The sequence below is a fragment of the Geospiza fortis genome, unplaced genomic scaffold, assembly GCF_000277835.1.
Source record: "Geospiza fortis unplaced genomic scaffold, GeoFor_1.0 scaffold61, whole genome shotgun sequence".
Lineage (NCBI taxonomy): Eukaryota > Metazoa > Chordata > Aves > Passeriformes > Thraupidae > Geospiza > Geospiza fortis.
The window spans coordinates 830,554-853,477 of NW_005054430.1; the positions used below are offsets into that span (position 1 = coordinate 830,554).

Below are 22,924 nucleotides of genomic sequence, written 5' to 3' on the forward strand. Positions count from 1 at the left end.
GAGCTGGGAAGGGGCTGACCTGGAGCAAAGGAGGCTCAGGGGCCCTTGTGGCTCTGCACAAGTCCCTGCCAGGAGGGGACAGCCAGGGGGTCGGGCTGTGCTCCAGGGAACAGGGACAGGAGGACAGGAATATAATCATTTAGAGGAATATAATCATTAAGGTTGGAAAAGCCTTCTAAGATCAACCATTACTGAGAAAATGGCCTCAAGTTGTGAGGAGGTTTAGCTGGAATATTCAGAAAACGTTATTCACTAGAAGGGTTGTCCAGCCCAGGGCAGGGGTGGAGTCCCCATTCCTGGAGGGATTCAAAGCCATGTGGATGTGGCACTTGGGGACAGGGTCAGTGGTGACCTTGGCGGTGCTGGGTTTGGCGTGATGTCCTCAGAGGTCTTTTCCAACTCCAATGTCTCTACAGTACTATGGGGAGGAGAGGGAACGGCCTCAGGCTGGGCCAGAGGAGCCTCAGGGGGGATTTGGGGAAAATTCCTTCCTGGAAAGGGTGGTCAGACACTGGCACATGGGTGGAGTCCCCATTCCTGGAGGGATTTCAAAGCCCTGTGGATGTGGCACTTGGGGACAGGGTCAGTGGTGGCCTTGGCACGGCTGGGAATGGTTGGACTGGATGATCTTGGAGGACTTTTCCAACCTGAATGATTCTGTGATTGTCCTGTCCAGATTCTCAAGTCAGGCAATAAGGTATGGAAATTATTTGGGATCTCTGTTCTTCTACTCCATCCCATGTGTTTCAGGGCCACACCGACAGTTTTGGGTACACAACTAAAATGTGGAAAAGAGGGGCACCTGATGAAAGAATGAACTTGATGTTGACTGGGACAGAGGGAATTCATGCTCTGCCAGAGATTTCTGAAGTGATGGTGTCTTATTTCCAGCTGTTAAATGGAATAGTCCGGGAATTCCACAGGCTTCTCCCATAGAACTCTGTTTCTCCAAATTCTTCCATGCAGAAGAATTTGAAGAAACAGGTTCCACGTACTTCCACAGGTTATGGAATGTCCATAGGTTCCATAACTTCCACAGGTTATGGAATGTCCATAGGTTCCCTAGCTTCCACAGGTTATGGAATGTCCATAGGTTCCACATACTTCCACAGGTTATGGAATGTCCATACATTCCACAATTCCAGAGGTTATGGAATGTCCATAGGTTCCATAACTTCCACAGCTTATGGAATGTCCATAGGTTCCATAACTACCACAGGTTACGAAATGTCCATAGGTTCCATAACTACCACAGGTTACGGAATGTCCCTGGGTTCCATAACTTCCACAGGTTACGGAATGTTCAGGTGGCCCTTTTCTCCATGTTGGGTGATAGAAAATCCCGCTGCTGTGAGAGGCCACTCAGATTCACTCCTCACACTGCCCTGGTGGCGCCTCAGGCTGTGGTGTCCCTAACAGGACACCCCAACCTGTCCCAAGTCCTCCTGGAGCTCCACCAGGGCGTTCCAGCACTGCCTCCAGGTGGGCTCTGGAGTTCTGACCTTAATTTGGATTTTCCTTCGCTCTGGTGTGTTTTTAGGGTTTAACCGGCTGTCTCCACTCCCCATTAGGAGTCAGTGGGATGCTAATGGGGGATTGTGCCATCTGCCCACTGATTTATTGGGATGTCAGCACGAGGCAGACAGGACAAATTGGTGTCTCAGGCACAGTGATGGTGCAGCAAATCTGGTCTGATCCTGGCTCCTGTAGGTTCACAGGATCTTCCACACCAAACCCAGGGGCTCTGAAACCTCTGGCTGGTCCCAGTTGTTCTCCCAAAGCCATGCCTGCATTCCCATTCCAAATCAGAATAAAACAATGGAATAACCCCCAGTTTGCCCATTTGTAAAGCTGTCGCTCCAGCTCCTCCATTAACAGAGCCATTTGAAAGATTTATCCCTGGCATATGTTGCTTTTTAAAAGGGGCCAGATTGAGAGCTGGGGGGGGTTGGAGCACAAAGGATGAGCCGCCAGATCCGATTGAGATAAACAAAATAAAATAATGGGAATAACAAGTTAATTTTTACAGAGCTGTTGTGCTCGGGAGAAAATGTGAAGTTGTGGGGGGTATCATTACATTCCAGTGGTGGTCAACAAGCTGAATGTAATGGGACATTAAAGGAAATGGGATTTAATAATAGGAAAAGCTGAAGTTAGTGAACTTCATGTTTCACTTGGTTAATAGGGTGACATTTTATGGTGGCTCTGTGAACATAATTATTGCTGTGACACCCCAGTGTTTTACACGCATTGAATGCTGCCTCACAGTATTTCTGTGTGATGGGCAGGAATTCCTGTGGAATTGCCAGGATTGTTTAAAATTACAGCGGCTTTAAAGCAGGGCCGGGTGAATTTTCTACCTTGCACAAAGTAGTGGAGAAATGTTGTGGGGAATAAAGCCTTGACTTTGCTTTTACATAACCTTAAAAAAGGGAGAAATGGTGGAATCCTCCAGGTTTGGCTTCATGCCCTGGGTTCACCTAAAACAAGGACATCACAGACCTTTAGAGAGAGGGATTGATGGACTACTTGGGGCATTTATCTTCTGTCGGATTGGATTTAAATTACAAGTGGATCAAGGGAAAGTGATTTAGTCCGGCTGGTCATTTTGGGTTATCATCTCCATCTTAGAGCAATCTTGTCACTTGCAGGCAACTTGGCTCCACCTCAGTCTGGTTTTGGGGCTAGAAATTTAGGGATTCAAGGTTTTGGGGCTGGAAATTTAGGGACTCAAGGGTGGGAGAGGAGAAATTTGGTACAGGGAAGCAAAGAGGTGGCTGGAATAGCAGCTGGGTTTGTTCAGTTCTGTATAAAGTGAAGATATATCAATTATTAACTTATTTTATTGGTGACAAAGGATGAAGTAGGAGCTCATCGAAGCTGGATTTGAGGCTGAAGGTGAAGCCTGGTGCTGTGCTGTGCTGGACATCCCAGCTCTGCTCCTCAGTCCCTGGAAAAGCAGTTTTACATTTCCCTATTCCCTGGATGTGCACAGTTGGGGTTTTTGGTAATAATCCCATCCTCCCCTGCAGTTTGGATCATCTCTGTCTTTGCAAACATTCATTCATGGGGAAACTCATGCTCTGTGTACCTGAACACCCCCAAAAAGGCCCTCCATAAATGACAAAGAAACAAAACCATTCTCTCCCAGGTTTCCTGCTTCCAGGTTCACCTTGTGAAGAACCTGCAGCTGTTCTGGGGGATGAAAAGCAGTTTCATGGCACAGAGGGAGTAAAGCTGCTCCCTGTTTGTTCTCCAGAGGCCTCGTGGTGTCCTCAGGGGTCTGTAGAGGGTGAGCAGAGTCAAAGCCTCTCCAAAGGCTGCGTGTGGGTCACCGTCTTGGTTTGGAAAGCCAGGTGTGTGCTAAGGAAGGCAGGAGCCTCCCCAGAAATGGAAAATGCAAACCCCTTCCCTCTGAATTACTATAGTTTTGAAATTAAGGGGCTCTCAGGTAAAGATATGGGAGTAGGAATGACAGTTCTGTATTAGGAAAATTAAAATACAAATGCAATAGTACAAAAAAGAGAACAAACCACAGCCAGAGTGAGAGCAGGAGCTGACTGAGGTGGTGTTCACAGGGGTCCCAGGACGAGGGAAGAGATGAGAATCTTAACTCCATTTCTCAGAAGGCTGATTTATTATTTTATGATATATATTATATTAAAAGAAAATTATATACTAAAACTACACTAAAAGAATAGAAGAAAGGATTTCATCAGAAGGCTAGAAAGGAATAGAAAGGAATGATAACAAAGGCTTGTGACGCTGAGTCTGAGCCAGCTGACTGTGATTGGCCATTAATTAAAAACAACCAACATGGACCAATCAAAGATGCACCTGTTGCATTCCACAGCAGCAGATAATCATTGTTTTTCTTTTCCTCTTGGAGCAGGGATCCTGCACAAGGGGGGAGTTTTCCTCTGCAGCTCCAGGGCTGCTGCAGATGGGCCTGGGCTCCCTCTGGCAATGCAGGGCAGCAGAAAGCTGCTCCTCTGGCAATGCAGGGGGCAAAGGCTGCTGTGCTGCTCCAGGCTCAGATTGGATCCAGGTAGGAATGCTTGGCTCCTCCCCTGGGCGCAGCATCTCCCCATGGGATGCTGGAATTGGATCAGCCCTGCAGGGACACTCAGTGGCCATGGACAGCAGAGATCTCCTGGAGGGAGGGTTGGCTGTGGCAGAGATAAAGAAAAAACTGCCCCATGGACAGAGATCACTGCCCCACCTCTGACAGATGGAATAGAACACAGACCCCCAGTTCCACACTGGGGGATGTCAGCACAGACACCCAGAGCTCTGCTGGAATGCAGCTCCTGGAGAGAGCCAACGTCCCCCCCTGTGCTGTCCCTGCTCACCAGGGACAGGAGTTTGGCTCAGAGAATCTTTAAGATCCAAACAAAGCTTGAGTTTTATCAGGTTTGATCTAAAACCTCTGCAAAGATGTGGAGCCATCTGCTGTAGGGAGGTGAAAGCCAACAGCAGTCCCAGAATGGTTTGGGATGGAGGGACCTGAAAGCTCATCCTAAGTGAGCTCAACCTAATGACCTCATCCTAAGTGCCACCCCTGCCACGGGCAGGGACACCTCCTGCTGTCCCAGGCTGCTCCAACCTGGTCTTGGGCACTTCCAGGGATCCAGGAGCATTCCTGGAAATCCCATCCCAGTCCCTCCCCAGCCTCCCAGCCAGGAATTCCTTCCCAATCTCCCATTTACTTTGAGCTCAAACCCATTAAGCCATTCCTTCAGTAAAGCATTCCCATTCCCTTGTCCCACACAATATTTTTCCCAGTGTTTTTTCCCATTGCTGTGATGCTGATACCCTTCACAGCCTTCCTCCCACAGTGACAACTCCCAGTTTTACCATTCTGCTCCTTTTGGAACTCATTTTCTCCAAGAGGGTCCCCCAAACTCCTGGCAGCTCCTCGTTCAGATTTCCCCCACTTTGGGAAAACCCCACCTGAGGATTGGCAAACCATGGAATTGCTGCAGTTTGTCACAGACATTTCTTTTATGAAAAATCCTCTTTCAGGATTTGCTGAAGCTGAGAAGTTCAGCAACAAGATGTAAACAACAGGTTACCTGCTGCTGTGGAATGCAACAGGTCCGTCTGGATTGGCCCAGCTTGGATGTTTGTAGTTAGTGGCCAATTCGGGACTGAATTCTCTCAGACAGAGTCGGAAAGAGCTGCTTTGTTTTCATTCTTTACTTTTCTATTCTTAGCTTAGCAAGCTTCTGAAAAGCTCTCCTGCTTTTTCTTTTTAGTATAGTTATAGCACATGTATATATCATAAAATAATAAATCAAGCCTTCTGATAATGGAGTCAAAGATCTCGTCTCTTCCTTCACCCAAGAACCCTTGTGACAACCGTCACAGCTGGTTCCTGAATTTCCCAAGAGATGAGAGGATGGAGAGCAGGAGGTCTGAGCATCCCTCCAACCACGCCAGAAACTTCCACTGGGTGGGGTCTTGGGATATTTGGGAAGGAGGAGGGAGGAATCTGAGCTGCAGGGCACGAGGCGTGAATCTCCAGATCTGATTAATTCTGCCTCTCCATCTCCTGGCCCCAAACACAAGCCAATATTCCCCTCTGGAGACACCAGAAGAAATTGCACCTTGAGAGAGCCCCTGAGAGATCGGAAATTTGTGTCCTTCAGGTGGCAGCTGAGCATTAAAGAAACAATATTTTTTAGCAGCAGTTGAGAGGTAAATTTTAATTTAATTTTTTTTCTCCCAGAGCATTTGTGGGTGTTTGCAGGGCCTCAGAGACAACGAAACACTGATTTTTCTGTCACACCTGCAGGGGAAGGAGGCGTTTCTTACCTCAATCTCACGGCTGAGCAACCACAACACAGAAATCGATTCTTTAAATCTTGTATTTTTTTTGGCTGCTGTTAAAAAAGAGAAATCCTGGGCTCTTTCATCTTCCAGCACTAAAGCTCCTGGCTCTGTGGGGACACAGAACCTTTTTACAGTAACCAAAAGAATTATCTCGAGTAGTTGAGCCTTTTTATGGTTTGGGAGTTTGTGTTTGTACAGGGAAACGACTGAATTTGGTGATTTATCCAAAATAACCCATTAAACTCAGCTTGGGGTTATGGGAACAACTCTGGCTGGTGCTGCCAGGTACTTGTAATTAATTATTAATTAATAATTTAGAGAACAACACCCCAAATGTCATGTTTGTTGTTAGCAGCAGTCATTCCTCTGGTTGTCACCTTCCTGGGTGTTTTCTAGGCTATTTAATATTTAAAAATAGCAAAAAATTCATGTGTTTTGTCTGGTATTTGGTGACTTTTTTGGTCTGGTTTTGCTGTTATTTAAAACACACTTAAAGTAGCAAAACCTCCATTGAGTCTCCCAGAGCTGTGTACACTTCTTTTGGTGATAATTTTAAATTTAATCATATTTTGGGGTCACGTAGAAGGGATCTTATACCTTTTTTCCTCTGTTTGGGGTGACTTTGTACAGAATCAGCTCCATTATCTTGCATGGCCATGATGTTCATCAGCAAGGTGTAAAACATCAGTCCTGGGGTGGGTGATCATGGACCAAAATAATTCCCTGCATGAAGATTTTAGGCAAAACAATGTGATTTTTGTTACTTTAGGCTCTGATTGATTGGTCTTCAGTGGCAATGATCCATGGTCCATGCGCTGCCGTGGATTATTTGAATTTAATTGCATTTATTGTGTTCAGAATTTGTGTAATGATCGGGAACTTTTGTTCTGGGAGCTTCTCCAGGCCTCACTTTGCCCTGCCCGGGCCTGCAGGGGCTCCAGGAGAGCTGCAGAGGGACTGGGGCCAAGGCCTGCAGGGACAGCACCCAGGGAATGGCTCCCACTGCCAGAGGGCAGGCATGGATGGCATCTTGGCAATGAGGAATTCCTGCCTGGGCTGGGATTGCCAGAGCAGCTGGGGCTGCCCCTGCATCCCTGCAATGGCCAAGGCCAGGCTGGACACTGGGGCTGGAGCAGCCTGGGATGGTGGGAGGTGTCCCTGCCATGGCAGGGGTGGAATGAGAATCTTTCAGGTCCTTTCCAACCCAATTCGTTCCATGATTCCATTGACCCTCTCCCAAAATTCCCACTCTTGAGGTGTGGTGGCTTCCTGAGTGTGTCATGCACAATGTGGGATCTTCCAGGTTCCTCTCTTGGTTTCTTGTGCCCTCAAAGTTCCCAAAACTCACAATCCTGGGTATTTTATCCCTAATTTCCTTGAATCTGGAAAACCATTTTGGAATTTTCCGTTCTGTCAGCAACTGGGATCCAGCTCAAGGGATTTCTGATGTTTCTTTATTATTTCCTTGCTCTGTGGAAGCTCCCCAAAAGGTTCATCCCAGGTACTCGGATGTTTCCTGACTAAGGCAGAGAACAATTCGGGATCACACAAAAATGAAATGTAAATTTGGGCTGAACGTCAGAAAAAATTGTCTTAATAAGGTTCTGGAATATTTGATATTTTTTCCTGTCATTCATTTGTTTGAGGAGAGGATTTCAGATATTATTACCATCATCATTAAGGCATTGATGCTCTGCACTTCCAGTGCCTTCTGTTTCTTTTAATGATCTTTCAGAGGACATCTGAGAACGAGGAGTCAGAGGAAAGCCTTGGGAAGGCAGGAGTTGTAGGTTTTTAAATCAATCCACGCAGCTTTTTTAGGTTTTATGCTTTTTATCCCTCACTTCCAGCTTAGGTAAGACAGAGCTCACAGCCAATTAAGTTGTGAGTTAGAATGAATTAAATTTCCTGAAATGAGGCGCTTTTCTTTTTTTTCTTTTTTAATCCAAATGACTGTCATTTACCAAAAGCTACTTCATTTCCCTGAAAGTGCTTTTCTGTCTAAGGGGAATGCTTAATTGCAGCCACAAATCACCTCAAATGCTTTTATAGGAGGATAAAACAAGTTGAAAATTGTGCATCATTTTAAAAATGCAGGCTCTGAATTCAAGATAAGGTGCAAATTTCTATTTTTTTTTCCCCTTGGCTGCTCTGTTGAGGAACTCCATCCTCACTGTGACATCTCCTAAAAGTGTCCTTCAGAGCAGGGACATCCCTACGAGCCTTTTTTTTAGGATTTCAGGCGATTCCCAGGAATATCTAAAAGTGACCATGATCCAAAAGTTGGTGACACCCCTCAATCTGAATTTTTATTCAGACAAAGCATTTTGGCATTTTGAAGGTGGGACACAACTGATGGTTCTGAAATCAGGCTGAGGGTTGGGAATATTCCCCTGGAGCAGGGAAGGCTCCAGGGAGAGCTTCCAGCATATTGCAGGGGCTGGACAGGGTTTGGAGCAGCCTGGGATGGTGGGAATTTGTCCCTGCCATGGCAGGGGTGGAATAAAATCCTTGAAGTCTCTTCCAACCCAAACCATTCTGGGATAAATAATTGAATTCTCGGATATCTGTGGGTCAAATTACTTTTTTTTTTTTTTAACATCTAAAAGTCCCACGCATGGCTTGGATGAGTAACACAACGTTTTTGGAGAGGATTCCTAGGATGTATTTTTTTCCATGCTGTTATACACTTTCTTGTTCTTTAGAGAGACCGAATTCTGTTGGAAAAAGGCAGCCAGCAGCATTTGAAATTGAAATAAATAAATAGCACAGTGTGTGGCTGCGTCTGCCAGGCAGAAAATAGGGAATATCTGTTGGCTCTTTAATGCCACCCTGCATTTCCCATTTCAAACACTCATTTTCAGTTTCTTGTACTTTGGCTGATCTTTTATCGCCAACTGGGGCTGGTTTTTTAGAGAAACATATCTGAGATACTTGGTTTTTTCTCTGAGAAGGAGGAGAAATTCTGGCTGAATTCTGGTGAGTTTTCCTTTGGCTGGGAATTTCTATCCCCACATTTCTCAGCAAGAGGGACTGTTGGAGAAAGGGCATCAAAAATACAGAAAATAACCCCAAATCTGGCTTATTTGGACCCTTTGAAAGAAGTGCAGTGCTCACACTTCTGCTTCATGGCAGCCAAAATTCCCGATGGACACAATTCCAACCAGAATTCGCAATGGGCACAATTCCAGCCAGAATTCCCAGTGGATACAATTCCAGCTGAAATTCCCAATGGACACAATTCCAGCCAAAATTCCCAATGGACACAATTCCAGCCAGAATTCCCAATGGACACAATTCCAGATGAAATTCCCAATGGGCACAATTCCAGCCAGAATTCCCAGTGGTCATAATTCCAGATGAAATTCCCAATGGACACAATTCCAGCCGAAATTCCCAACGGACACAATTCCAACCAGAATTCGCAATGGGCACAATTCCAGCCAGAATTCCCAGTGGACATAATTCCAGACGAAATTCCCAATGGACACAATTCCAGCTGAAATTCCCAATGGACCCAACTCTAGCTGAAATTCCCAATGGACGCAATTCCAGCCAGAATTCCCAATGGACGCAATTCCAACCAGAGCTCAGCAGGACCAGCCAAAGGCAAGGGCTGGTTCCTGAGTTGACAGCTCTCCCTCCTCTGGTGTTTTCTGGGCTCCCAAATCATCTGGGCTCCTGGTAGACAAACACAGGTTGACCGAGTGGGATTGGGAACCATGGAAAATAAGAGGATTTTTTTTTAATTATAGCTTTTTTTTTTACTTTAGCTGCAGCTAGCTCTAAATTTTCTGTTCTTTCTGTTTCTAAAGCCTACTTTCCCAGCTTTCTAGAAATCTTCTTACCTTTTGTAATTCCCACAAACTGATGGTGAAATTCCCGCAAACAGGAGGGATGTGACAGGGTGAGGAGGCAGGAAGAGGGAAGCTGGGAAGCAGAGAGCCCTGCGGGACATGGTGGCAGAAGAGTCACTCTTGGTGTCACATTTATTCAGGTGGCAGTTGGACTTTGCACCCCTAATTCATGGAATCATGGAGTGGTTTGGGTTGGAAAGGACCTTAAAGATGATCCAGTTCCAAACTCAACACCTCCCACTATCCCAGGGTGCTCCAAGCCCCATCCTGCCTGGCATTGGATACTTCCAGGGATCCAGGGGCAACTCTCACTTCTCTTAAATTGCAGATTTAATTATCCAAACTCTCCTAAATTAAAAAAAAAAAATCATGTTTTCCATTTTTAATCTGTTCTTAATGGAATTCTGAGTCACGCTCCCAGTCTAGGACACAGAGAGTGCAGCACTGCTGCCATTCAATGTCCCAGAAGGTGCTGCAAATCTCACCTGCACCTGGAACTTTGTGCCTCTTGCTTGAGCCCCTGGTCCTGTGCCCAGCAGGATTTTGAAGGCTGAAGCTCCAGAGTGGCTGCCTGGGGTGCAGAGAGGTGTGGGGTGGCATTCACGTTCTCTGAAAAAATCCCTTAGGCAAGGGTTTTTCTCCTGGGAAGCTGAGAAGCCTCAGAGAAAAAGGAAAACAATATTATCTCATTTGCTTCTCCTGTGTTGTGCTCACATGTGGAATGTGGTTGGAGATTGTTTACCCACAGGTGATTGTTTCATTGGTTTCATGTGAGTTGTTTTGACTTATTGGCCAATCAGTGCCAAGCTGTGTTAGGACTCTGGAGCGAGTCATGAGTTTTCATTATCTTTGTAGCATTCAGTATCTCTTCTGTATTCTTAAGTATAGTTTAGTATTCTTTAATATAATATAGTATCATAAAATAATAAATTACCCTTCTGAGGGCATGGCGTCAGATTCATCATCCCTGCCTTCATCAGGACATTTCCCAGCAAATACAACAGTGTGGGACTCACTCTGCCTGCTGGAAATTTGGAGAGGTCATCTCTGAACTGCGGCAGACCCCAGCAAATGGGGTCCCAGTTTTCCCCTGAGGCTGTAAAAAGTACCTTGTCCCACTGGATTGTCAAATCCAGGAACTCCTGGGCTGTTCCCTGCTGGAAGCCACACTCTGACATCCACAGTTCCTTTTTCTTCACCTTTTCTCTGCTCCCATTTCCCTCAGCGGAGATCTTTGGGATTAAATGAGGACTTCACTGGTTTCTATTCCCATCATCATTTCACCAAACTATCCTTGAGCATCCCAGCTGAAGGTCTCCCATCCGTATCCTCCAGTTCTCCGTGCCCTGCACGGCTTCATTTTTAATAACTTCCTGCTGCTGTCGAGTTGAAATCTGCTTCCTAAGCTCCTGATCATTTGTTCTTTATCACAAGTGATGCTGAGCACTCACAAATCCCCCCTCAGTCGGTGCTGCCTGGCAGCTCCCTCGTAATCCATGATTATTTTATGGTTCCTATCAAGGAAAACAGGGATATGGTTTGATCCTGAGCAGCATTAGGTGAACTCTTGTCTTGTCTGTTCCAAAAATGTTAAAACTTAAACAGGACACATCAAGGAAAAGTTTTCTGGAGGTGAAAGCGCGGATCTCTAGATCTCTCTGAAATTCAAAATTTTTCATTTTTATTCACAATGTATATTGTATACACAGTATGTGACATATAAATAAATAATATAAAACTAATTATAATTTTAATATCAAAATATTAAACAATAACCACGAAATTATTAATACCACTTCTTTTAATGAAGTGGTATTAATAAAATTAATGAAGTGGTATTTAATAAAATTAATTCTGTACTGGTGATGAATGCCAGGCACTGGGAAGCAAAAATTCTTGGTGAATACAGCATTTTCCAGTGCTGACCTTTGGTCTGTGGTGCAGGAGACCCTGGGATCAGGATGTTGTGGGATGAGGAGTTGCCACTCCTGGTGTAGGTCAGCACATCTGAGCTCTGGTGGTTTGCACGTGGCCATTCTCCCTCTATAAAATACCTTTTTTTTTTGTTTTTTTTTTTTTTTTTTTTTTTTTTTTTTTGTTTACCCTTTTTAGCTATTTTTGGAGCATTTTCTGGATTTTAGAAGTGTTTAGAAGTTGTTCCTGTCATTTTGCTGGATGATGTTAATTCCCAGTTTGAGCTTACCACCTGAATGGGGTTTAATAGTAAAATTCACATTTTGGGGCAGTTTTGTGCTCTGTAAATAAACTTATAAAGGAAGAATGAGAGATTTACTGACAGCCATGAAAGGACACAGTAAATGAGTTCGACACAGTCCCATCAACCCTGGCAATGTCCCCTTGAGGACATGAGTGGTGTCATGACAGGACAGAGCTGGTGACATCAGCTCTGATATTTCTGGGATCAGCTCCGTGGAGTCTCTGCTCCCTTCCCCAGAAAACTTCACTGTTTCCCTGTTTTACAAAGCTGATTCCCATTCTCACCCTGTGAAACCCAGGGAATGACGCTGCCTTTTATCACCAGCCAGGGTCTCTGCACAAATCACAAACAGGACGGGACTGCTGGGAACGTGCCTTGAGCTGTTTGATTTTCCAGCATCAGCCTCATTCCATGGCTGTGACAATGAGAAGATGCCAGCAGCTCACATCCAAGACAGCAGACCAAGAACTCAATGTCACACTCACTTTAACAGTTTTTTGACCAATCCCACAAAGCAAAAGCACATTGACAGGAGTTCCATCCAACCACTGTAAGCACAGGTACCTTTGGTTAAACAATGCTGGCTCATTTCAAACCCAACACCTGCTTGTGAGCCTTAAACACAATGCACAGAGCTCCAGTATTAACTTAGAACTCCCTCATACCTCACTAGATAAACTTTTCTGCAGCTTAGGGAGTTATTCTAGCCAAGCATTAATGCACAGACCATTGTTCTATTTGTCCTTGCTTTTCTACTTCTCACACAGTTTTTCTGCTGACCAGTCTCATGGCTGCTGCTTGGCTCTGATCACAGGTCTGCTGTCTCTGAGCTGCCTTTTGCAGCTTTCCCAAAACCCTCTGATTTGATGGATTCCTTCGCCTGCCTCTTTGATTCCCTCCCTGCAGCATCTCTCTCCAATCTTCCATCTGAGCTCCAGAGGGATCCCCCACGGGAGCTGCATTGTCCAGATGTGTCACTCCAAACTCATGGAGCCAACAGGGAGAGGATTTAGGGAGAAAAGAGCTCAGATTGGAAAGAAATCATCCATGGGAATTGGCTCCTCAGTCAGTGCTGGGAAGGGAAGCACCTCCTCTGGAGTGAGGAACGTGGAGGTAGAAAATTATGGATAATTAAGCAGATCTCATTGAAGTGTTTGGGAATGGGGTCAGTGGTAGTGAATAAAATCCTGGAATCCCTGGGGTTGGAAAAGACCTCTAAGATCATCAAATCCAACCATTGTTCACCACCAAACCGTGTCCTAAGTGCCACATCCCTCATTTGTGTCAGGCATGGTGACTCCACACTTCCCTGCTCTGCTTCCTGACCACTTCTCACTGCAAAAATTATTCCTAATATCCAACCTAAACCTTCCTCAGCACAACTCAGGACAGCAAATCTCAAGCCATTATGTCTCCTGATACCCAATCCCTAATTGTTTTGCGAGGAATCCCAATTCCACTGCCTCAGATGTAGTTAAAGGCATGACGAGGTAATTTCTGGAATAAACTCCTCCGTGGTAAACCAGATGGCAGCACAGAAATAAAGAGAGTCTGCAAACATTTGGTGCTAAAATATTCCCAGAGTCATCCTGCTGCTCTGTGTGCTCAGGAATGGGATGCTGGGATGGAACAATAAAGGGTGATAAAAATACACTATAACAGAGGCATCCATCATGCAGGAGGATAATGGCATCGTGCATAGAAATTGCTTTTTTCTCATGGTTTTTTTCTGGATTTTGAGCTGGAATATTCTGTTGTTCAGTTTAGAGGTGGGGGAACCCACCTGTGGGAATCAAGTGACCACCTCCAGGATGAAACTTTGGCTTTTTAAAGGGATTTGTGGCATCTTGGCTTTTTTAATTGTGATTTTATGTTTATAAGGACATCTTCCCAGCATGCCCCACATGGAAAAGCCAGATTTTTCTATAAGGATATCTCCCCACAATGTCCTACATGGAAAAGCCAAATTTTTTCATAAGGATATATTCCCAGCATGTCCCAAATGGAAAAGCCAAATTTTTCTATAAGGATATAGAAATAAAATTTTTAAAATAATAAAAAATTAAAATAAAAATAAATATATTATATATAATATTATATATATATTATAAAAATATAAATATAAAAATATAAATATAAGAATTTTAAAAGCCAGATTTTTTAATAAAGATATCTCCCCACAATGTCCCACATGGAAAAGCCAGATTTTTTAATAAGACATCTTTCCAGCATATCCCACATGGAAAAGCCAATTTTTTCTATAAGGATATCTCCCCAGCATGTCCCAAATGGAAAAGCCAAATTTTTCTATAAGGACATCTTCCCAGCGTGTCCCAAATGAAAAAGCCAAATTTTTCTATAAGGATATAGAAATTTTTTTTTTAATTTTATATATATATAAAATATTAAAATATTATATATGTGTGTATATATGTGAATATATATATCATAAAAATATAAAAATAAAAAAGCCAGATTTTTTTAATAAGGATATCTCCCCACAATGTCCTACATGGAAAAGCCAAATTTTTCTATAAGGACATCTTCCCAGCATGTTCCAAATGGAAAAACCAATTTTTTCTATAAGGATATCTTCCCATCATGTCCCAAGTGGAAAAACCACATTTTTCTAATAAGATACAGAAATTTTAAAAAATATATAAATATAAATATAAATATTAAAATATTTCTATATATAATAAAAGATAAATATAAAAATTTAAAAAGACAGATTTTTTTGTAAGGACATCTTATCTTCCCAGCATGCCCGAAATGGAAAAGCCAAATTTTTCTATAACAATATCTTCCCAGCATGTACCACATGGAAAAGCCAAATTTTTCTATAAGGATATCTTCCCATCATGTCCAAAATGGAAAAGCCAAATTTTCTTTGCACAAACAGGAATTGTGCCTGGCATGTGGATTTTCTCTCATTTTATCTGTCCTTCTCCAGCAATATAGTCTTTATTTCACCAATTGTTTGTTTTTAATTTTTTTTTTCCCTAAAACTACCCTGTGAACCTTTTCTCCTCTCCACTCCTCAAGCTGGGACAGTCCATGGTGACTCCCACACTGCTGGTGCTCAGGTCTGAAATGTTGGAGTGGCAACGGCAACGCCGACAAATCTAAAGCGTCTTCAATTTGTACGTTTAATTACAATTTATTTAATTTAATTACAATTCCTCCTTCCCCTTTCTGTGTGGCAGGTTTATCCAGGAGATCGAGCAGGCCATGGAGCTGGGCCCAGCCAAGCAGTGCCCTCTGAGGGAGTTCCTCACCATGTACATCAAGAACATCTTCCTCAGCCAGGTCCTGGCCGAGATCAACAAGGAGATCGAGGGCGTCACCAAGGCCTCGGATCCCCTGAAAATCCTGGCCAACGCTGACACCATGAAGATCCTGGGAGTGCAGAGGCCTCTGCTGCAGGTGGGAGCTCAGGACAGCCCTGTTGTCCATGTCCAGACATGACCTGGTTGTGTATCCAATGAGGAATGGGTCCATGGGGATGCTCTGAGGGCTGGAGCCAGGCTGGGAGAGCTGAGGATGGAATTGCCAGAGCAGCTGGGGCTGCCCCTGCATCCCTGCAATGGCCAAGGAAGGATTGGAGCACCCTGGGATGGTGGGAGGTGTCCCTGGAATGAGCTTGGAGGTCCCTTCCCACCCAAACTGCTCTGGGATTCTGGGATTTGGGACACTCACAATCCATCCCGAGGGATTTTTATGGAAAATGGGGAGAGAAAAGAGAGGAGAAGGGAAGGGAGACCCTTCATGGTTTGCTGAGATTCCAGGTGAAGCCCCTGGGTCCATGAATGTCTTGGAGAGGAGATGGATCCAATGTCAGGCTGGGAGAGCTGGGAATGTTCCCCTGGAGCAGGGAAGGCTCCAGGGAGAGCTTCCAGCACATTGCAGGGCCTGCAGGGGCTCCAGGAGAGCTGCAGAGGGACTGGGGCCAAGGCCTGCAGGGACAGCACCCAGGGAATGGCTCCCACTGCCAGAGGGCAGGCATGGATGGCATCTTGGCAATGAGGAATTCCTGGCTGGGCTGGGATTGCCAGAGCAGCTGGGGCTGCCCCTGCATCCCTGCAATGGCCAAGGGTGTCTCCCTGAGAAGTTCTGGGGACACCTGCCAGTCACAGAGCTGTGCCATCAGGGTAAATACCCACTCCAAGCTCCCAGGAGGAGCAGGGATGGGATCCAGTCCTCCCAAGCACGTTGGTGATTGATGTGGAGCCCCAGGGCCCCCTCCATCAGAAAAAGCTGTGAGGGATTTGGGTTGCAGATGGAGCCTTTGCAGGAGAAGTCTCCTTTGAAACCTTTTTTGAACTCCAGTGTGGAGCAGTGATAAAAGCAGCAAGTTGTCACCGCAGCTCCATGGGGAACAGGACAGTGTGGAATCCCATCCCAAAATTCTGAATTTCATGTGTTGCCTGGGACTGCAAGGAATGGCCAGGCACCCGTGGTGTCCCTCAGGGCTCTGTGCTGGGGCCAGCCCTGTTCAATCTTTATTGACCACATGGATGAGGGGATTGAGTCTGTCATCAGTGACTCTCCAGCTGGGCTTGGGCTCTTTCTCCAGCAGCTCTGACACAACCAGAGCACACAGCCTCGAGCTGTGCCAAGGGAAATTCAGGCTGGAGAGCAGGAAAAAGCTTTTCCAGCAAGGGGGATAAAGTTCTGGGATGGCTGCCCAGGGAGGGGCTGCAGTCCCCATCCCTGGGGGTGTTTAACAAGCCTGGATGGGGCACTGGGTGCCAGGGGCTGCCTGAGGTGTCAGGGAACAGGTTGGATTTGATGATCTTGAAGGTCTCTCCCAACCTGGTGATTCTGTAATTCTGTGATTCTGTAACTGACTCTGGCTGTTGGTCATGTCAAACTCTTCTAATCCTTCGAAGTTATTCCCTCTTTCCTGGGAAATCCTCTCCTGAGGGATGGATAACACTGGCAGATTCTTAGGAAGCAGCACCTTTATCTCAAGGTTTAGGTGGCCATTTTCTGTCCCAGTTTACAGCTGTAAATTTTTATTATTACCCATAGGGATGTTATCATTTCATGCAATAATAGGAATAACTGTATTGTTCTTACCGTTTCCAGAATTTTTGATGGATTAATGGTCACTAACTGTGCCTGTCTGGGTGCAGCAGGGCTGGGATGGTCCTTTCAGAGCCAAAACAAAATCAAATTCCAGAACAGCATTTCCAGAGGTCCCTGGAGGGGGGAACAGCTTCTTTAGAAAGGGGCCAAATTTCTCTTTGCAGGAGCTGAAATGATGTTTTGGGGCTGCATAGAATCCTTGGATTGTTTCCTTCTCAAACTTTACCAGCCTTAATATGGATAAAGTCTTTTTTGTGGCTCATGGCTTCATTTCTCATGAAAATGTGTTCCATATATCAATATATTTCCTTAAAGTTCATTCAGGGTTAAAGACTCAAGAGTGGCTTGGAATTTTCTCATCCTGTTCCTGCAATTTGTTTCTCTTGATGGATGGAAATTATTTTGAACTGGAATTATTCTTGGTCAAACTGTCTGTGCTCAGGAGGTCTCCTTGTTCCCGACATCAGAGAAGGGTAATTCTCTGAATAGAGAAGAAAAATTGCTGCCTCTTTGAACCAACTCATCCAAACAGCTCCCTAAAATAAATCCTATTGATTTTCCATTAAAGGGGTTAAAAAATAAAAGGCTATTTCTGCATGACAGTGCTGGAGCCTGGAGTCTTTGCCCCATCACTTGGTGAATATGATGGAAATGTGGTGAATGAAGCTCTCCCCCAGATTATTTTTTGCTGTTTTGGGTTCCTGCTTTAACCATCCCACTCTTTGCTATCCCAAAGATCTCTCTGAGGCCTCTTTGGATTGGAACAGCACTGGGGAATTTTATCAGCCCCCATTGATAAAGCTGCTTTGGGATCACTCTCAGCACGTGTCTGAGCTGAATTCGATGAGAGATAAAAGGTTTTCAAGCATTGTGTGCTCGCAGATGAATCACCCACTCCTGTAAAGATTATCCTTAAAAAAAAAAAAAGAAATTGTCCTCTCTAAATATTCCATTTTACTGCCTTGTTTTCCATTCTTCCCTCCTCAAGTGTAAAACACTTGAAACCCTTTTCCTTTGCAGAGCGGCTGAATCACCGTGAAACTCATTTGTCTCAAAATTATTCAGCATTAAATTTCAGGCTGTAATTGTTTAAATCGATCCTAAATTAGGCTGCAAGTGCCTCGACAGCTCCTTGCAGCCTGTTCTTGTAGGGTTCTCAGCGAGGTGATAAATCTTCCCACCCAGGTGGTCACTGGCCTTAAAAACCTGTTGCTCCATCTCCAAAAAAATCCAAACTGCTTCGCTCTGGAGCAGCAGGGTGGGATTTTTCCTTTCCTTCAAAGCTTCTGTTGTTTCTTATCTCAGCGTGGTGTGGATGATGCTGCTGATATTTTTTTGGCCAAACTCCAGCAGCTGAAAATCCCAAAAAAAAGCCCCAAAAAACTCCATAAAAAGTCAGCTTGTGCAGCTGTTTTGGAGGATAACGACTTGCTGGAGCTAATTACCACAGCACCCACTCCGCGCACGGAGCCACTCGCTTGTGGCTTTCCGAGGAGACATCCCTGAGAGCTTCTGGAATGTTTTCTTCCCATCCAATGAGTGGTTATTAAGGAGAAGGATGGTCCCAGCCGGCAGCTCTCGATGGCTCACCAATGCAGATGGCTGCACGCTTTGATGGAGGCTGGATGTTATTATTTATTAGCGTAAACAAATTAATTGTCTTTCCAGGCTGGCTCCCCGCCAGCAGCATCCATTAAGGAGCAGGCATGGTTGATCCATGGGGGTTTTTCCCATTCAAGGATAATTTTAAAGCTATTTTAATGGTTCTGAGCCTCATATTTCAAATTTTTTTTTTCCTTGCAGTGGCGTGGTGTTACAGCCAAGATGTGTTCAGCTCTTGTTTGTGTGTTTCATGTCAAGAGGGTAAAACCCACCGACTGCAGAATTTGTGCTAAATCTCCTTTTCTAGCTTCAAACGAGAGACAGAATTATCTCTTGGTGGGAGTCTGACTCTCCCCGTTGCTTCCAACATTTTTTCAGATAATTTCTCCTCTGGATGGGGAGCATTCAGTGCAGTTCCTGCCTTTTGTGGAAGCTTTGAGAAGGTTCTCATGTAAGTCAGCTGCAGTTCTCCACCGAGGACTTCTGAGCTGCACAAAACCAACTGCTTTAGGCAGAGTGTCAGGGTTTTAATTTATTTTAAGAACTCCGCTTTCACTGGCACGTTCAGCGCGTCCCAGGGCAGGGCAGTTGCGTGTGGACATTTTCAAGCGGCGCCCCTGGCAGGCGGGATGATTTTAGATTCATTTTTGTCCTCTTCAGAGCTGCAGAAGCAGAGTCACGCTTCACAAACCATCCCGCGGGTGTGAGTCACGTCTGGCCTGAAGGGAACAGCCCCGTGTTTGAGGTGTCTGAGATGCCCTCAGTCCCTGACACCGCTGGATGTGCCTTGGGGTTGGTCAGGGACTGGATAACCCTCGTTTGCTCAGGGATGAGTCGCTAAACTGGGGGATGTTTTGGGTTTAAAGGGGCTTTTAAAGGGTTGGAAGGGACCTCTAAAGGGATTAAATTGGGGGATATTGAACTGGGGGGTATTTTGGGTTGGAAGGGAGCTTTAAAGGGTTGGAAGGGACCTTTAAAGGGATTAAATTGGGGGATATTGAATTGGGGGATATTTTGGGTTGGAAGTGCCCTTTAAAGGGTTGGAAGGGACATTTAAAGGGATTAAATTTGGGATATTGAATTGGGGGATATTTTGGGTTTAAAGGGACTTTTAAAGGGTTGAAAAGGACCTTTAAAGGGTTGGAAGTGACATTTAAAGAATTGGAAGGGACATTTAAAGGGTTGGAAGGGACCTTTAAAGGGATTAAATTGGGGGATATTGAACTGGGGGGTATTTTGGGTTGGAAGGGACCTTTAAAGGGCTGGAAGGGCCCTTTACAGGGTTTAAATTGGGGGATATTGAATTGGGGGATATTTTGGGTTTAAAGGGACCTTTAAAGGGTTGGAAGGGACCTTTAAAGGGATTAAATTGGGGGTATTGAACTGGGGGATATTTTGGGTAGGGAGGGACCTTTAAAGGGTTGGAAGGGACATTTAAAGGGTTGGAAAGGACCTCTAAAGGCCATTCAGTCCAGCCCTGCTGCCATGAGCATGGACATCTTCCACTGTCCTTGCTCCAAGCCCCATCCAACCTGACCCTGGAGCATTTCCCCTGAGATTTGGGAGCAAAATGTTGATGCTGCTCCTCTCTGAGGCCACCCAGGTGTTTTGTTCACCTCAGCATGACTCTGCCACGTTCTCCCCTGGGAGGGAATTGAGGCCCTGGCACAGATTTTCCACAGGAGCTGGGGCTGCCCCTGGATCCCTGCAAGTGTCCAAGGCCAGGTTGGACACTGGGGTTTGGAGCACCTTGGAGTAGCAGAAGGTGTCCCCACCCATGGAAGAAGGTGGGATGGGATGGGCTTTAAAAACCAAACCATGCTGTGAGTCCAACCTCACCCTCACTGTGGCATTTCCAGCTTATTTTCAGTGCCAGCTCATTGAGTACTCCCCAGACCCATAAATTCCTTGCCTTTCCATTCCTTGTCATTTACTTTATTTTCATTTTTCCCCCTCTTGCATTCGGTTTTTCCTCAGAAGTTGGGAGTAAACCACACGTATCTTGCCCCAGCCTGCATCCCAGGCCTTGATTGATTATTTAATTACCCAGAGAGCCCTGCCAGGCTCCCTCAGCAGCGGCATTGCTCTCAGAAATCCTCATTTTGCCTCACAGGGCGGTGTCAGCCCCAGCCCCCCGTTACCTCCCTGGCCAGAGGAGAAGCCTTTTAGCCTGGCCACCCTCCTGCAGGTTTGGAGCTCCAGCTGCACATTCCTCATTTGCAAACTCATTGAGAATCCCTGGCAGCAGAGCAGGGCCCTGCGGTGCTGAGGCCGAGCAGCTTCTCCTCCCTGCTGAAAATCGTCACAGATCCAAGTGCCACAAAAGTGACACTCGCCCAGTTTTCCCTTTTTCTTCCAGCTCCTTTTTTTTTCCCCCAAGATTTCTGCAGTTTTAAAGCAGTGCTTTTCCTTCGCCAGCGTTGTTTTGGTGATGGATGAGCTGGAATTCCAGGAGGAAGCTGGAAAGGCAAAGTCTGATAAACTTCATTTAAAGGAAGTTGTATTGCTCCATTGTGGTGGTGTTTGAGGGGCCCAGGATGAGGGAAGAGATGAGAATCTGACTCCGTGTTTCAGAAGGATTATTTACTGTTTCATGATATATTATATTATATTATATTATATTATATTATATTATATTATATTATATTATATTATATCTATATTGTATTAAAAGAAAATGATATACTATTATATTAATTTTATGATATCTATATTATATTAAAAGAAAATTATATACTAAGACTACACTAAAAGAATAGAAGAAAGGATTTCATTAGAAGGCTAGAAAAGAATGAAAATAAAATCTTGTGACTGACCAGAGAGTCCGAGACAGCCGGACTGTGATTGGCCATTAATTAAAAACAACCAACATGGACCAATCAAAGATGCACCTGTTGCATTCCACAGCAGCAGATAATCATTGTTTTTTCTTTTCCTCTGAAGCTTCTCAGGAGAAAAATCCTGGCCAAGGGATTTTTCAGAAAATATCATGGCTGCACTCCATCACCAGCATTCCTCCAGGAATGTGTTCCATGGAATCCCAGGATGGTTTGGGTTGGAAAGGACCTCAAAGCCCACCCAGTGCCACCCCTGCCATGGGCAGGGACACCTCCCACCATCCCAGGGTGCTCTGAGCCCTGGCCTTGGACACTTCCAGGGCTGGGACATCAAAACCTTCCACAAACTTCTCTGGGAAACCCGGCTCTTCCATAAATCTCTTTTCCCTAGGAAAGTTTAATATTTGCTGTTCCAAAACGCGCCTGAGCTTTAATCTGGGGCCTTGGTTGGGCTGGGCTCTCTGCACCCCTCAGCTGCAGTTTGGGTGCCCCTCTCACATCACAGATATTTTTCCTGTCCCTCTCCTTGCTCCATAAATCCAAAATAAATCCCAAATCCAGTGTGGAACATTCTCCCATGGAACACTTGATGGATGGCTCCAGGAGAAGAAACCTCCCTGTGTTCTTGCCAGGCTCCTCCAAAATCCCATTTTTTTTCTTCCCTCGCATTTTGAAGCCCAGGCCCATTTCATTGAGGAAGAATAACTCCCATCGCCGGGTTCTGAAATGTTTTCCTAATCACAAGTGCTGCATGAGAAGAGCCATCACATTTTGAATAATTGATGGCTACTTTATTGAGTTGTCAGCACTAATTCATCCTCCTTTTGAAGTGCTGCGACGTTCAAAGGAGCCATCCTTTCACAACGTGCTCATTTTTCCAGGAAAAGTTCATTTTTATAATCACTTTTTTTTTTTCTTTTTCCCTCCCCCACCGCTGAATGTAATTGTAGCTGAGAGGGAGGGATGAGGCACCTTCCTGCACCCTCTAAAATGCCTTTATTCCTCCTCTGGCTGCTCATTTCTCAGCCTCCCTCCTCTCGCAGAGGTTTAATTATACCTGTTTTAAAAGCGCATTTTGAAATATGACACCCAGCTCTGCGGCAGAACAAAAGAGACATTAATCTATTGTTGAAAGGGAAGGTAAAAAGCTCTTTTTTTTTTTCGGTGTGTGTGGCAGGGGCTGCCCCTCCCTGACAAGCAGCGTTCAGTGGGAGTAGTTGGGATTTTGGAGGCAGGGACTTGTCAACAGGAGAATTGGAAAAGGAACAACAATGCAGGAATGATAGTCCACTGGAATATTCCTCCTGTCTCCCTGCCTCTGGAATCTTCCCCCCCGAAGTGGATAAACTTCGCACTTGGAAGGCTCATAGCGCTCTAATTTACATCTGAAAGAACTGAGGGAAGGCAGTAAATTAAAAGTTTCCCCCTCCTGGTTGTAATCTGTAAATAAAACCTTTCCATTAAAATAAAATAAAATAAAATAA

The 22,924-nt window shown here is 45.0% G+C and overlaps 1 protein-coding gene across 2 annotated transcripts in view; it reads left to right on the forward strand.

Moving 5' to 3' along the window:
* Positions 1 to 22,924, forward strand: part of EXOC4 (exocyst complex component 4) — a 372,421-nt gene that overhangs the window by 244,154 nt on the left and 105,343 nt on the right. For both annotated transcript variants that reach the window (XM_005426948.2, XM_031061885.1), the window contains exon 11: positions 15,117 to 15,336. In XM_005426948.2, coding sequence (XP_005427005.1) covers positions 15,117 to 15,336 — 220 coding nt within the window. The remainder of the gene's footprint in view (positions 1 to 15,116; positions 15,337 to 22,924) is intronic.